General features: G+C 49.2%; 1 protein-coding gene across 3 annotated transcripts in view; it reads right to left on the bottom strand.

Annotated features, from left to right (window-relative positions):
* Positions 1-15,020, bottom strand: part of MTUS2 (microtubule associated tumor suppressor candidate 2) — a 384,721-nt gene that overhangs the window by 3,192 nt on the left and 366,509 nt on the right. For all 3 annotated transcript variants that reach the window (XM_018056605.1, XM_018056606.1, XM_018056607.1), the window contains 5 exons: positions 13,936-14,041; positions 10,221-10,294; positions 5,931-6,029; positions 4,817-4,936; positions 839-936 (listed from right to left, as the gene is read on the bottom strand). In XM_018056605.1, the coding sequence (XP_017912094.1) occupies positions 839-936; positions 4,817-4,936; positions 5,931-6,029; positions 10,221-10,294; positions 13,936-14,041 (497 nt within the window). The remainder of the gene's footprint in view (positions 1-838; positions 937-4,816; positions 4,937-5,930; positions 6,030-10,220; positions 10,295-13,935; positions 14,042-15,020) is intronic.

The following is a 15,020-nucleotide window of genomic DNA, read 5'->3' as shown; positions in this document are numbered from 1 at the left end:
GGTGGTGTGGGGGACACTGAGCCGTAAGGACAGCCCTGGGGAGTTGGTGGTGCCGACGGCCTCCGCAGCCTGCCCTCACCCTGGGCCTCCCTGGCAGCAGTCAGCTTGCGCTGCAACCTTCTGGGCAGTGCATCTGGTCGCCTGCTGGAGCTGGAGCCCTGGAGGATGGGGCCAGAGCGGTCCCTTCTCCAGTGCTCAGCACCCCAGCCTGGGGCCTGGCCCGTAACAGATGCTCCATGGGTGTTTGCGGCTGATGGACCCCAAGTAGAAAGGAACCCGATGTGTTTTGTGCCTCTGTCGTCACTGCAGCCGGGTTGCTGCTCCTCCCTTCCTGGAAGCTGGAGCCTCGGAGCAGGTTAGGAGCACGGAGATGGAAGTGGCTGCATGGTCCGGTCCCTCCCTGCTGCCCTCCAGCTGGGGCAGCTCCCCTCTGCCATTGGCCGAGCGCCGGGGCAGCAGCTGGGCACTGCTGGAGCCCAGGGTCGGCTGGCTCACATGGCTGTTTTCTTTAGCCTGGAACTCCCAGTGGGCAGCCCTTCCAAAACCTCCTCCACGATCCCCACCACTCCTGCCCCTGCCCCCGCCAGCTGTGCCACACACTTTACCCCACCCAACTCCTTTCCACCAAGGAGGGTGCTCCGTGCAGCCAGGGCATTGGCTGGGTGCTCAGAGCAGTGTGTTCTATGCTTTCTTCCACGTGGGGAGCGCCGAGAGCCTGTGTGGGGAAGCCTTGGGGCTCGGAGGAGCAAGGACAAAAGCAGAGCCCTCCAAGGTCAGGAGCAAAGCCATTCTGTCTGGGACACGTGCTTCTGAGGCTCCATCACCCAGGCCCACCTACCTTGTGACCACGGTGTTCTGGTCGATCCTGGCCTTGAGGTCTTCGTTCTGCTGCTGGAGAACTTGGATCTTCTCTTCCAGGATGATGTTCTTTTCTGCCTATAAAAGATGGAGTGTCAAGAGCTCCGCAGCCAGGCCCTGGGGGAGACGACAGACCAGTGCCCTTGGCTTCCGGGCTTTGGAGGATTATCTAAAACAGTGTTTTTCAAACTGCAGTTTGCAATGCATTGGCTATAAAACCAGGCTAGAGGGACATGACCAGCATTGCTTTTTTAAACAAAAGAAAACAGAATAAAAAATACCAGAGTGCACTGTAAAAGTACTGTTTTATATATATATACGTATATCTTTCTTATATATATGTAGGTATATAATATGTCTGTGTGTATATATCGGTATATATTATGAATTATGGGGCTTCCCAGGTGGTGCTAATGGTAAAGAACCTGCCTGCAATGTAGGAGACCCGGGTTCGATCCCTGGGTCTGGAAGATCTGGAGAAAGAAATGGCAAGCCACTCCAGTATTCTTGCTTGGAGAAACCTATGGACAGAGGAGCCTGGCGGGCTACACAGTCCATGGGGTCGCAAAGACTTGAACACAACTGAAGCAACTTAGCATGCATGCATTTCCTGGGAACAAAGATGAGGTGGGCATGGGAGCCTTGCTGAAGAGCTGGCTAAAGCCCAGTCCTTCCACTCTGATACCTCAGCCCAATGCACAGAGGGGTGGTGGTTTTCCTTAACTACCCTACGCAGGAGTTCTTCACAGTCTTTTCAAAAAAGAGTTTCTCAGTTCATCTTAGAATGGAGCTCGACTTCAGCTAGGTCTCAGGCCGTGGGGACACACGGACAGAGAGCGGGCATTAAGTCTCAAAGGAATAACCACCATGGAGGAGGATGTTATTTTCTGTTCTTGTGCAGAGCTGGCTTGAGCTGTACATTCCTGGCTGCCGAGAGCCTCAGGAGGGAAAGTGTGTCCACATTATTGATATTTTCATCCCTCCATTAATTCAGAATGTCATGTTGTACATACAGGTACTGCCAGAGGTGCCAGTGCAGGGCGGAGGACCCGACAGGGAGAACCAGGGGACCCACCAGCCAAACTGGACCTGGCGGGTGCTCATGGCTCATCTCTGACAATGGCAGGGGCATGGAGACACTCACTATGAGAAGTGTATTCTACACAGGAATCCAATATAGGCACTCACATAAATTGTGTATATGTAATTCACTATGCATGTGGTGCTAGGTTGCTTCAGTTGTGTCCAACTCTTTGCGAACCTATGAACCACAGCCTGCCAGGCTCCTCTATCCATGGAATTCCCCAGGGAAGAATACTGGAGTGGGTTGCCATTTAATTCTCCAGGGGATCTTTCCTGATCCAGGGGATGTAATGTGGGTGTCCTGTATTGCAGGGAGATTCTTTACCATCTGACCACCAAGGAAGCCCTCCTAGGAAATGGGAAGTGATTCAATCAACTCTCCCGCCCCCCACCCCCACCCCTGCTTGGAACGGTTTCTGGAATGAGAACTCTTGCATGCCCACAGAGTGCCTCAGTTTAGTTCAGTTCAGTCGCTCAGTCGTGTCCAACTCTTTGTGACCCCATGAATCGCAGCACACCAGGCTTCCCTGTCCATCACCAACTCCTGGAGGTCACTCAGACTCACGGCCATCGAGTCAGTGATGCCATCCAGCCATCTCATCCTCTGTCGTCCCCTTCTCCTCCTGCCCCCAATCCCTCCCAGCATCAGAGTCTTTTCCAATGAGTCAACTCTTTGCATGAGGTGGCCAAAGTACTGGAGTTTCAGCTTTACCATCATTCCTTCCAAAGAAATCCCAGGGCTGATCTTCAGAATGGACTGGCTGGATCTCCTTGCAGTCCAAGGGACTCTCAAGAGTCTTCTCCAACACCACACTTCAAAAGCATCAATTCTTCGGTGCTCAGCCTTCTTCACAGTCCAACTCTCACATCCATACATGACCACAGGAAAAACCATAGCTTTGACTAGATGGACCTTAGTCGGCAAAGTAATGTCTCTGCTTTTGAATATGCTGTCTAGGTTGGTCATAACTTTTCTTCCAAGGAGTGAGCGTCTTTTAATTTCACAGCTGCAGTCACCATCTGCAGTGATTTTGGAGCCCCCAAAAATAAAGTCTGACACTGTTTCCCCATCTATTTCCCATGAAGTGATGGGACCGGATGCCATGATCTTCGTTTTCTGAATGTTGAGCTTTAAGCCAACTTTTTCACTCTCCACTTTCAAGAGGCTTTTTAGTTCCTCTTCACTTTCTGCCATAAGGGTGATGTCATCTGCATATCAGCAGGGCTAAAAACAGCCTGATAAACCCAGAGGCTGCTGGTTGACCAGATAAGGATGCAGACAGTCCAGCCTGGAGAAGGAGGGCTGCAGGGCTGAGAGGGGCAGGGCTCTGTCCACTTCAGCTGTCCCCACTGGCCTTAGCTTTGGCCTAGCTGGAAAGCTGAGCTGCTGGATGGTCCCAGGATGCCAGCATCACCCAGGATGCTATAATGGGCACTCACAGCCCAGTCTGCTCCCATACTACTGCTACTGCTACTGCTAAGTCGCTTCAGTTGTGTCCGACTCTCTGCGACCCCACAGATGGCAACCTAACAGGCTCCCCCGTTCCTGGGATTCTCCAGGCAAGAACATTGGAGTAGGTTGCCATTTCCTTCTCCAAAGCATGAAAGTGAAAAATGAAAGTGAAGTCACTCAGTCGTGTCCGACTCTTCACGACCCCATGGACTGCAGCCCACCATGATCCTCCATCCATGGGATTTTCCAGGCAAGAGTACTGGAGTGGAGTGCCATTGCCTTCTCCGGCTCCCATCCTAACGGACAAGCATCTGTGCAGCTAGAGAAGCCCAGAGAAGGATGGTGCTAGGTCAGGAGAGCGGACGTGATGGCTGAATGCAACAGGTGGTCAGGGACCAGCTCCTGGTTTTGATAAACCAGCTGCCAGGACATTTCTAAAACATGCAGAGAACTTTAAAAGTTAGAGGAGATGATCAGTTACTGAGATGGTGAGTTGAAGACGTGCTAACTGAAAAGAAGCAGGATGCAAAACCCTTGTGTGTGTGTGTGTGTGTGTGTGTGCACAATCTGTTTATTGGGGTGTGTACACTTGTATGGAGGAAAGCCTCCAGAAAGTGTTAACACTGGTAGAAATATGGCATTTTAATCTCCTTATTTTTATCTTATAATTACCTATAGTGCACATATTTTCCTTTTATAGTATCAAAAATTTAAAAATAATGATAAGAAAAAAAATGACTCTATATGAGTCCCTTGGGCCAACCTTCCCATCAACATAGTATCTCTTTGGAGGCAGGCCTCCCTGCTGCTAACTTTGGACTACTATCTCAGCTGCAACCCTTGCACCCTCAGGGTCTGGCAGTGAACTCTGAGCACTCTATTCCCCCAAAGGCACGCCCTTTGCTAGTTCTCTGGGAGCCAAAACCCAGTGGAAGCCAAGGCCTGGAGCTCTGGCTCAGGGTTCCTGCCTGGGCTGGGCCACTTATTGGCTCTGGGTGAGACAAGACCTTATCCTAAGCGTCTATCTCTGTATCTGTAAAAGGAGACTCCTGACAATGGACTCCCACTCAGTGGACTGCTGTCGGAATTATTGAACAGACAGTGTCTGCACGGCACCTGGTACCCATCAGCGATGCTCCCCAGGGAGGGGAGGAGTCAGCAGATCACAGTGATGGATGGCGATGCTGACAGGGCCTCAGATGGGCTCTAGACTTGTACAAATGAGGCCACGTCTGAGATTCCTGAACTCCTGGCTCCCAAAACAAGGCCTGGAGCCTCATCTGTGGTCTTTTCTGCTCAGGTGCAAGCAATGGACAGGTAAGGGCCAGATGCTCCCTCGAACGCTGTTAATCCTTTCACCCACAAGGGCAGCGGGAATATCACGCCAGTTATGGGGGCCTCCCCGAGTTACAGGCGACTCACCAGCTTTTCCAGCTCAAGAATCTTCTTTTCCTGCTGATGTATCTGTTGATTCTTCATCTCCAACACCTGTTTCAGACTCTTCATGTCTTCTTCCAAGTGCTGATAAGGAGCCAAGGCAATCTGCAGGGGCAGAGAGCAAGGAGCTGTCTCCCAGGCACTCACCAGCATCATGAACTCAGCGAAATCTAGTCTCTGTTAACAAGCTTAACAAGAGCGAGGGGGCAGGCGGGCGAGAATGCTCACAGTCCTCCCTGATAAAGATGCCCAGGAGTTGCCACTGGGAGTGAGACTAAAAATCCAGCTCCGTGGGGAGCAGAAGAGGGGAGGCCATCGGTCCCTGAAATGTCAGATACTGGGGTGGCCAGATACTATCAGCCCAGCCCTCCAAGGGAACTTAGTGGGCAAAACACTAAATTCAACATTGGCCTTTAACATTCACCCAGACTGCTTGGTTCAACACACAGGTGAAGCTTGACACAGGTCCCTACCTGTGCCCAAGGACAGCCCCGCCCCCTCCACACCCTGCGTAGGAAATGAGCAAAGTAGTTTAAAAAGGCATTGTAGAAAAAGAACTGTTAGAGTAAGTCTGCCAGATGTGACAAATAAAATGACAGGATGTTCAATTAAGTCTGAATGTCACATAAACAACTTTTTTGTACTGTAGGAGGCATATTTAAAAATCTCATTTATCTGTATCTCACATTTCACTGGGTGTCACGGATTTCACCTGGCAACCCTACATAGAGGGAAGGAATTTTGCCATGGTTTCCGGAAAAAGAAACCTCCAACTTCCCTGTGGAGTTGGGGTTGGGAAGGAGTGAGGTGTTGGGGTGGGGGTGAGGGTACAGGCAGAGGCATTTCCAGGTCCAGCTTGTCCCAGAGGCTCATGGACAGTGGCTGGGGAGCCCTGTGAAATGCAGCAAGAATAACACTCAGATGGAGAACCCACAGCTGTCCTGAGTCAGGACAGGTGCCTATGGATGTGTGTTTAAATCCTGGCAGGCCCTGACCGCTGGCACTCTGCAGTCAGATCAGCACAGAGGCTCTGTCTTTGGGGTAATGCTGGGGGACCCCCAGGCTTGCAGGATGCTGGGACGCTGAGAGCTCACGGTACCTCCAGCTGCTCCTCCGTGTTTTTCCTCAGAGCCTCCTCGAAGCGCCGGGCTCGGTCCCGCAAAGACTGGCTCTGGAAGGTCAGCGTGTCCACTTGGTCCTGCAGGTAACGCATGAGACATCCAGCTCGATCCTCACAGACACGGCCCCTGGGTTGCAACCCCTGCCCGGGTTGCTCCTCACGGGGGGGTGAGGTCAGGGGGCCCCCCACTGGGTCCGACCAAAAGGGCATCACATGCTGCGGGGGAGAGGCCCCCCAGTGCCCGCAGTCTCCCCGCCTCAGTGCCTTGTCCAGAACGGACCACAAGATAGTTGATGGGTGAGTGTTGCTGCCGCACAGAAAGTGGGGGGGGGGTGAGGGGATCCCCAAAGCAGACGACTTGACTCTGAGATGGGAATGCCATCTCACTTCTGCCCCAACAAGAAGCCTGCAGTGAAGGGGGCATTTAGTAACTCAATAACCAACCTCACAGAGGCAGACCATCAGCAGAGAGGTGTCTAGTCTGGCCTCTAGCTGCAACCCCCAGCCCAGACTTCAAGAAGGACAATTAATCCATCTCAAAGAAGAACTCTCTGTATTTGTAAAGTGAAGCCAGAAGCTGTCAAACTGACCCTGACTCCTTGCTCTGCTTGAGCCCCGAGCACACCCCCTACGCCCCCCACCAACACCACTAAACACAGTGACGACAGGTCCTGAAGAGTTCTGTCTCCTATGTCTTTACTATGGTACCATACTGAAGATGATAAACAGGACAATGCCTGGAACTATTATAAAGCAGTAGCTGTTGCCTAGTGCTCTATACACGTTACACATGATGAAATGTATTTATTTTTAAGGCAGGACGGGAAAAATGTTAAACATAAAATACCTTCTCTGCCCATCTGGGCCGCTACCCCTCTTCCCTGTGCACTGGGTACCTGCCTTATACATTAATTAGATTCCCTTAGAAGACACAGGGATGCCTACTCATCAGACCGAAAAGAAAAGCAAATTTTCCAGGTGCCAGCAAGATAATTCCTTAGGCGATAAGATTCCTTTCTCAATCCTTTAAGGTGTCGTAATGATCTGCTACTCACCCTGTTGGACTATGTACACTGACAATGTGTTACTTTGATGCTAGACCTTTTATTTCAAAAATTTATACAACTGTGAAAAAGTTGGCTTAAAGCTCAACATTCAGAAAATGAAGATCATGGCATCCGGTCCCGTAAGTTCATCGGAAATAGATGGGGAAACAGTGTCAGACTTTATTTTTTTGGGCTCCAAAATCACTGCAGATGGTGACTGCAGCCATGAAATTAAAAGACGCTCACTCCTTGGAAGAAAAGTTATGACCAACCTAGATAGCATATTCAAAAGCAGAGACATTACTTTGCCAACTAAGGTCCATCTAGTCAAGGCTATGGTTTTTCCTGTGGTCATGTATGGATGTGAGAGTTGGACTGTGAAGAAGGCTGAGCGCCGAAGAATTGATGCTTTTGAAGTGTGGTGTTGGAGAAGACTCTTGAGAGTCCCTTGGACTGCAAGGAGATCCAACCAGTCCATTCTGAAGGAGATCAGCCCTGGGATTTCCTTGGAAGGAATGATGCTAAAGCTGAAACTCCAGTACTTTGGCCACCTCATGCGAAGAGTTGACTCATTGGAAAAGACTTTGATGCTGGGAGGGATTGGGGGCAGGAGGAGAAGGGGATGACCGAGGATGAGATGGCTGGATGGCATCACGGACTCGATGGCCGTGAGTCTGAGTGAGCTCCAGGAGTTGGTGATGGACAGGGAGGCCTGGCGTGCTGCGATTCATGGGGTCACAGAGTCGGACACGACTGAGCGACTGAACTGAACTGTGCATTGACCTATAACAGGTGGGACAGTCTCAGGGATTTTTGTCTTTGTTTAAATTTAAAAAAATTTAGATACAATTTTGAAAGATTACTTTCCATTTTACAATTATTACAAAATATAGGCTATACTCCCCATGTTGTACAATACATCCTTGAGACTGTCTTATATCCTGTCTCCCTGCCTCTATGTGGCCCCTCCCCACCACTGCTAACCACTAACTTGTTCTTTATACCTAAGACTGTTTCCTTTTTTTTTTTTGGTGATATTCACTAATTTGTTGTATTTTTTAGATTCCACATCTAAGTGATAGCATACAGTATTTGTCCTCCTCTGCCTGACTTATTTTGCTTTTAGCATAACACCCTTCACGTCCATCCATGTTGCTGCAAATGGCAAAATTTACTCCTTTTCATGGCTGAACAGTATTCAGCCTGTATTTATGATTGTATTCCACATGAAGATTGTCTCCTGGGTTCTCATCCTCAGGTTGGCTTGAATAACATTCTCCATTTCTTTCTTAGATTGACTGTTGATTAGTTTTCTTCACTGACACACATTTATTTCCCTTAAGCTGCTCATATCTTGAGGAAGGAACTGGTATTATCCCCATTTTACAGATGAGTAAGCTAATGTTTACAGTTTATGTAACTACCCATGATTCAAAATCTATTAAGAGGAGATACAGTGGGATTTAAGCCCCAAACTCAAATCTTTTATCCCAAACCTGTTTCTCTAGTAGCCAGTAGCCCAAGGAAATTGGTTTACCCAACTGCACCCACCTTGTACCTGAAAGTCTCCAGCTCAAATGGATTCTGCTGGTGAGTCACCACTAAAACGTGCATGGTTCATGACTGCACGACGTCAGCGGCAAAGTGAAGACTCACCGATGAAACAAAACTCTCCTTTCTTTTGGTTTTGGACTATTGTGGGCTTTTCATACGTTACAGTATGGCTGTTACATTCCTGGTCTGTGTTCCTTAGGGTAATGTATCTGGGTGGTGTGGAGTGGCCTCCCAGGTGGCACTAGTGGTAAAGAACCCCCCTGCTAATCCAGGAGATGTAGGAGACGCAGGTTCAATCCCTGGGTGGGGAAGATCCCCTGGAGGAGGACAAGGCAACCCACTCCAGTATTCTTGCCTGGAGAGTCCCATGGACAGAGGAGTCTGGCAGGCTACAGTTCATGGGGTCACAAAGAGTCAGACACAACTGCAGTGACTTAGCACAGTGTGGAATGTAGGGTACATAAGGCAGTTTGGGGTTAACCTGCCAAGGATAAGCCACATGAGGGGTATGGGGGGGCATATGCAGGCCCACTGATGGATCCATGGATTGGGGGTGGGCGTGCAGCAAGCAGCTTCCCATGTAAAATTTTTTGCAAAGTCCACTCAATAGTGTGATACTCCATAATCCTAGATTCTCTGCTTGGCAGGGCAGACACTGTGCAAGAAACACTGTCTGGGGAAAAGAAAGAAAGTGAAGTCACTCAGTCGTGTCCGACTCTGCGACCCCATGGCCTGTAGCCGACCAGGCTCCTCTGTCCAGGCAATAGTCCTGGAGTGGATTGCCATTTCCTTCTCCAGGGGATCTTCCCAACCCAGGGATCGAACCTGGGTCTCCCGCACTGTAGACAGACGCTTTACCGTCTGAGCCAAAGAGCCATCCAAAAAGCAAAATTCCCACCTTTCTATTTGAATTATGGTCTTTGCCTTCCAAACCTCCAAATGTGAGCGTCCCTAATATTTCAAAGGTAATCTTTCTAGGACTGGGACACCCACAGCTGCCAACGGAGGCAGGGCCACCAACCTCCCCCTGGCTTCTCTGACAGCCCTTCCCTAGGCCTGAGTGGGGACGGTCAACAGCTTTTCACAGAAGAAGTTGGCCAGGGGGTTGGGGGGCTGGGGGTGGGGGTGGGCATCTCTGGCAGGCCGGAGGGAGAGGCAGGCAAGTGATCTGAGAGGCCTGTCAGTCTCCCCTTGAGGCCAGAAGGAAGCCAGGTAGCACCCCTGGCAACCGAGACCCATGCTTTGTGTAGGTTGGAAGTGGGATGCCCCAAAGCAAGAAGCTTTTGTCTCCAGGGTATGGAAGTTGCTTTAATAATTCCAGAGCATCTGCTGTGTCTTCTACCCTGCGTGACTCTTCTTACCCCATTCCCCCTGCCTAGAATACTCTGCCCCCAGTCCTCCCCCTCCCCTAAACATGGCTCTGACCATCGCAGGTGGGGAGCAGTCCATGGCACCCACGGTATTATCCATTCTGTGCAAGGATGAGCTCTGAGCAGACAGAAAACTCCTTAAGGGCAGGGAGTTAGGTCTTATTTATCCCCCATATTCCACTGCTTAGTGCAGGATCCAGTACACAGCAGGTGCCACATAAATGCCTGCAGACAGGAAGAACTGTCAGAAAGAAACATCTGCTGCCATTACCTTGAAGTCAGACTTGGGAAATACTAACCTGTAATGACAGACGCAGCTTTTCAAAGTTTTCTTCCAATTCTTTCTTTTCAAGCTCGTGGGTCGATATCAGTTCTGCAGAGGAGACATCAAAGTGTTAAGCTGATCTTTCTCTGGAAAAGGGATCGAACAAGATTCTTTTGCCAGATGAAGACTGGGTGACAGAAGTAACTAGCGGACATCAGTATATAGCAGACTTAAGCCAAAAGAGACACGTCCATTAGTTTGAAATTGTATGTGATGTTGTTTAGGAGAGAGGGAGAGAAGATAGGAGGGAAAGAGAAGAAAGAGTGAGAGGAAGAGGAAAGAAAGGAAGGAGGGAAGCAAGCAGAGCCGCCTACACACACACTCCCTTTACACGCAGCCCGACCACCACCCTAGCCGACTCAGCTTCTCCATTCACAACACTCATTGATTTCCCAACTCTCCCCGATGGTGAAACCAGTGAGTGATCAACGTTAAATCTCCACTTTCTTCCCTCCCAGGATCACTTTTCCTTTCCATTACAAAGCAGCAATTTCAGGTTGAAGGAGGGCGCCTTCCGAGGAGAGCAGCGTGTGGGCTTGCTGGAGAATGGACAGGTGAATGGGACCAGTGGGGAGCTTGCAAGGTCACCTTGCTGGCCTCTGGACCACACTCTGGAAACCACAGATTGCTAGGGTTTGCCTGAGCAGAGAGTCAACTTTGAGACATTCAGGCAGAATGAAGGACTCACTGGATGGAATCCTCTTGGAGTGTTTGGAACAATTTTATTCTGTAAAAAGTGTCATTCCAGTAATAATTTGCAAGTTAGGCAGAAGAGATGTCATGTAAGAATTATTAAGCAAATGGATTCTATTTTTCTCCAGATGGGAATGGTCTTATTAGCTGGATGAAGCCCGTCTCATTCTAGCTAGAGAAGCAATTTGTTTTCCTGTTATAACTGAAGGGAAGAAAGGTCTCATTAATCAGCCTGTATCATATGCTTAGCACACGAGAGGACTGGAGACCAATAATTATCTTCCTGGCTGGCATGAGCTGCAATTAGGAAAAATTCTGTGGTTCCCGTTGACCCGGATCTTTTAATGATGGTGAAGCTCTCTAAGAAATCCAGTTGTTAGAGCTGAAGTTTACATTTGGAGGAAAAAAAGAAAAATTTATGGTTAATTCATTGCCATAAAACCATGTGGCCTTCTGGTCTACATGCCTCTGTCTAAATGACTACTGTTAATAGCCACTGAGAGCATCACCCATAATAATGAATATTTTAGTTACCCTTACATATGCCTGCAATGTCTGCACTTTGTATATAATTCAAAGGCCCTGGATGTGGTGTCTAGGCGAGACTTCATTAATCAGAAAAATCTACCAGGTCTGTTTACATGAAAATCCACAAACAAAAGGCAATGCTCAATGTAACATTTCCATTCCTGTCCCCTCTTCTGAGACCATTTTCCTACAGCACGGTGATGAGCTTTAGGACATTTTCAGGAGATCCCAGTACCTCACCACCAAATTAAAGTCAGCGTCTATCCTGGAGACAGGCAACTATCTATGTACCCATGATGTACTTCATTATTCCGAGGTCATGGCACTCCATCTCATACTTAACACGATGCTCTACATATTAGAATCACCTTGGAAGCTTTAAAAAAAACCCTCATGTCTGGGCTTCATCCCCAGAGCAAGTGAATTGGAACGTCTGTAATGGGATCTACACATCAGTATTAAAAAAAAACAACAACAGGTGGTTCCAATGTTCATCCAAGGATGGGAACTGGTACTCTGAGCATGAGACGTGCTCATGGGACACAGGTAATACAGTAAATCTGTTCTCAGGAAATTCCTCTCCTGTCCTCTCCTTGCCTCCAGCTTGGACTCTTCCACACACCAAGAGTTCCCAGAGGTGGTGGGGCTAGAGCTTGAGGGGGCGACCACATGAACACTGACTGCTACACAGTGTGACTTGTTATTGACAAAGAATATTTAAAAAATGATTTTAAAACTCTGATTCTCCGATTCTTAAAATGTATTAATATTCAGCATCAGTCCTTCCAATGAATATTCAGGACTGATTTCCTTTAGGATGCTAGTTGGATCTCCTTGCAGTCCAAGGGACTCTCAAGAGTCTTCTCCAACACCACAGTTCAAAAGCATCAATTCTTCTGCGCTCAGCTTTCTTTATAGTCCAACTCTCACATCCATACATGACTACTGGAAAAACCATAGCTTTGACTAGATGGACCTTTGTTGGTAAAGTAATGTCTCTGCTTTTTAATATGCTATTTAGGTTGGTCATAACTTTTCTTCCAAGAAGCAAGCATCTTTAATTTTTTAAATTAATTTATTTTAATGGGAGGCTAATTACTTTACAATATTGTAGTGGTTTTTCCCATACACTGACATGAATCAGCCATGGGTGTACATGTGTTCCCCATTCTGAACCCCCCTCCCATTTGGCCACCTGAACCCCCCTCCCATTTGGCCACCTGATGTGAAGAACTGACTCATTTGAAAAGACCTTGATGCTGGGAAAGATTGAAGGAGGGAGGAGAAGGGGACGACAGAGGATGAGATGGCTGGATGGCATCACTGACTCAATGGATATGGGTTTGAGTAAACTCCAGGAGCTGGTGATGGACAGGGAGGCCTGGCGTGTTACAGTCCATGGGGTCGCAGAGTCGGACATGACTGAGCGACTGAACTGATATATTAAGAGAATTTGTCCTTTGCTGTATAGATGCAGAAAATATTTTCTACCTGTAGTTTGCCTTTTGAAGTTGTTTATATTTTTATGACAACTTTTATTTAGTTGAATGTATCAGCCTTTTTATTACTGTATTTTGGTTTTATATTGCTAACAGAGGCCTTTGCAACTACAAAAATTACACATTAAAAAATTCTGGCATTAAAAAAATGTATTAATATATTCTTATGTTAATTATTTTCCATCTAATTTAGCAACCAGCTGACTGGGGAGAGAAAAAAGTGAGGAGAGGGGAAATTGAAAAAAAAAAATTACATATAGTAATGTATACAGATGTGAATGTGTAAAAAGCTTCTTTCACAGAGTCAAAAATCTCAGCTCTACTTACTAAACACTTAGTAAGTTACTAAGTGTTACTGTTGTTATGACCGACTTACTGGGTTGGCCAAAAAAGCTGGTTTGGGTTTTTCTGTGACATTGTAAGGAAATACCCAAAGGAAATTTCTGGCCAACCCAATAAAATCCTAGGTACCCAAAGACAATTCAAAGTTACAAAAAAAACGTAAAAAAGTAAGATCCCGAGAGTCCACTTTTGCCCATGGTGAATGTGGTCTCAGTGCCCAGTGTAGACAGCCAGGCCTCATCAGAGGCCACCACACAAGACAAGGCCCAGAATTTCTATACCTGCTTGAAAACAGTGGTTCTCAAGCTTGGCCGCCCATTGGAATCACCTTCGAGCTCTAACAAGTTGAGGCTGTACCCCAGACCTGCTGCCCCACACCCTAGGGTAGGACCATGGCTCCTTGGGGAGTCTAGACTTCAGGGTTCAGAGGATCAGCTTCAGAGGAAAGAAGTGACCCACACCCTGGATTTTGGTGTTTTCTTCACACAAGAAGCAACACAAAGGACATACCAGGACGAAGAGGAAGGAAGAAAGGATAGAGGGTGAGGTGAAGGGAGGCCCCTTGTGTCTGCAGCAGAAGCGGGTGCACACTCACACTCACACACACACACACCCAAGGTCAGCTACCTTGGACCTTGTGCTCGTGGTCATCCTGCAGGATCGCGAGGGTGAGTGTGTGGCTGTTCTCCATCTCTAGGAGCGCAGCCTCATGGCTGGCGGTGATGTCCTCCACCTGCAGGAGATCACAGCTCTGGTTACTCGGAGAGCTGGGGCCCGAGGCTGCGACGCCCTGCTGCCTGGAGGACAGAGGTGGAGTTGAATGAAGGGAAGGGTCCGTGGCCCGACGTCTAGGGAGGGACGCTCTGCTGAGGTGGTGGCCGCCCTCTCCAGCCTTGCACTGAGGCAGGAGACGAGGTCTGGTGGTGACGTGGGAACCCTGGAGCCACGGGGGGAGGGGTGGGTGGGTGCGGGAATGCCACAGGGAAGTCACTGTGGCAGGTCTGCTGTTCACGCAAGAGGAAGCAGCTCCCGGCTGGAGGTGGGGGGCCACCTAAGCCACCTCCTCACTGCCCTGGGCCTCCATTCCTGCCCCTTCCACCAGGTAATAAGGAAGAGGGTCCTCCCCCACCAGACCTCCATCCTGCCCCCCAGCGGCAGGTGGGACCTACAGCAGGCAAGGTAGCTGGAGGGAACCAAGATGTATGTACCCAGCTGCCTGATCCTCCACTCAACCCCCACAGCAATAAAGTCAATATCTTCATGTCCATTTTCCAGATGAGGAAACTGAGGCTTAGAGAGGTCTGAAGCATTTTGCCCAAGGGCTAGCAAGTGGCAGAGTCAGCAGTGGCAGAGCCTGAGGCTGCCTGACTCCACGGACGAGGCTCTCAAACGCCCGGCCGCTGCCTCCCCTGCAAGACCAGCAACCAGCACCCAACAGCCCGCTCACCAGCCCCAAGGCAAGCGGGCAGATGTGTGCTCACCACCCCAGCTCCTCAGCCATGAACGTGCTCCCCTCCGATGGCAGAGTGGCCCTCCCCTGCCCAGGCTGTGGGAGCTGCCCCCGAGAAGCTGCTGTTTCTCTGGCTGAAGGTACATCTCCAGGAACTTAATCCCAGGAAAGCAGCCAGCCCAGGGTGTTTTATTCTCCCCCTCCTGACCTCTGCGCCTGCCCTCATCCCCACCGCCCGCCCACCACACACCTACCACCGTCA

The sequence above is a fragment of the Capra hircus genome, chromosome 12 (assembly GCF_001704415.2).
Source record: "Capra hircus breed San Clemente chromosome 12, ASM170441v1, whole genome shotgun sequence".
Classification (NCBI taxonomy): domain Eukaryota; kingdom Metazoa; phylum Chordata; class Mammalia; order Artiodactyla; family Bovidae; genus Capra; species Capra hircus.
This window is presented reverse-complemented; position numbering and strand designations above follow the sequence as displayed.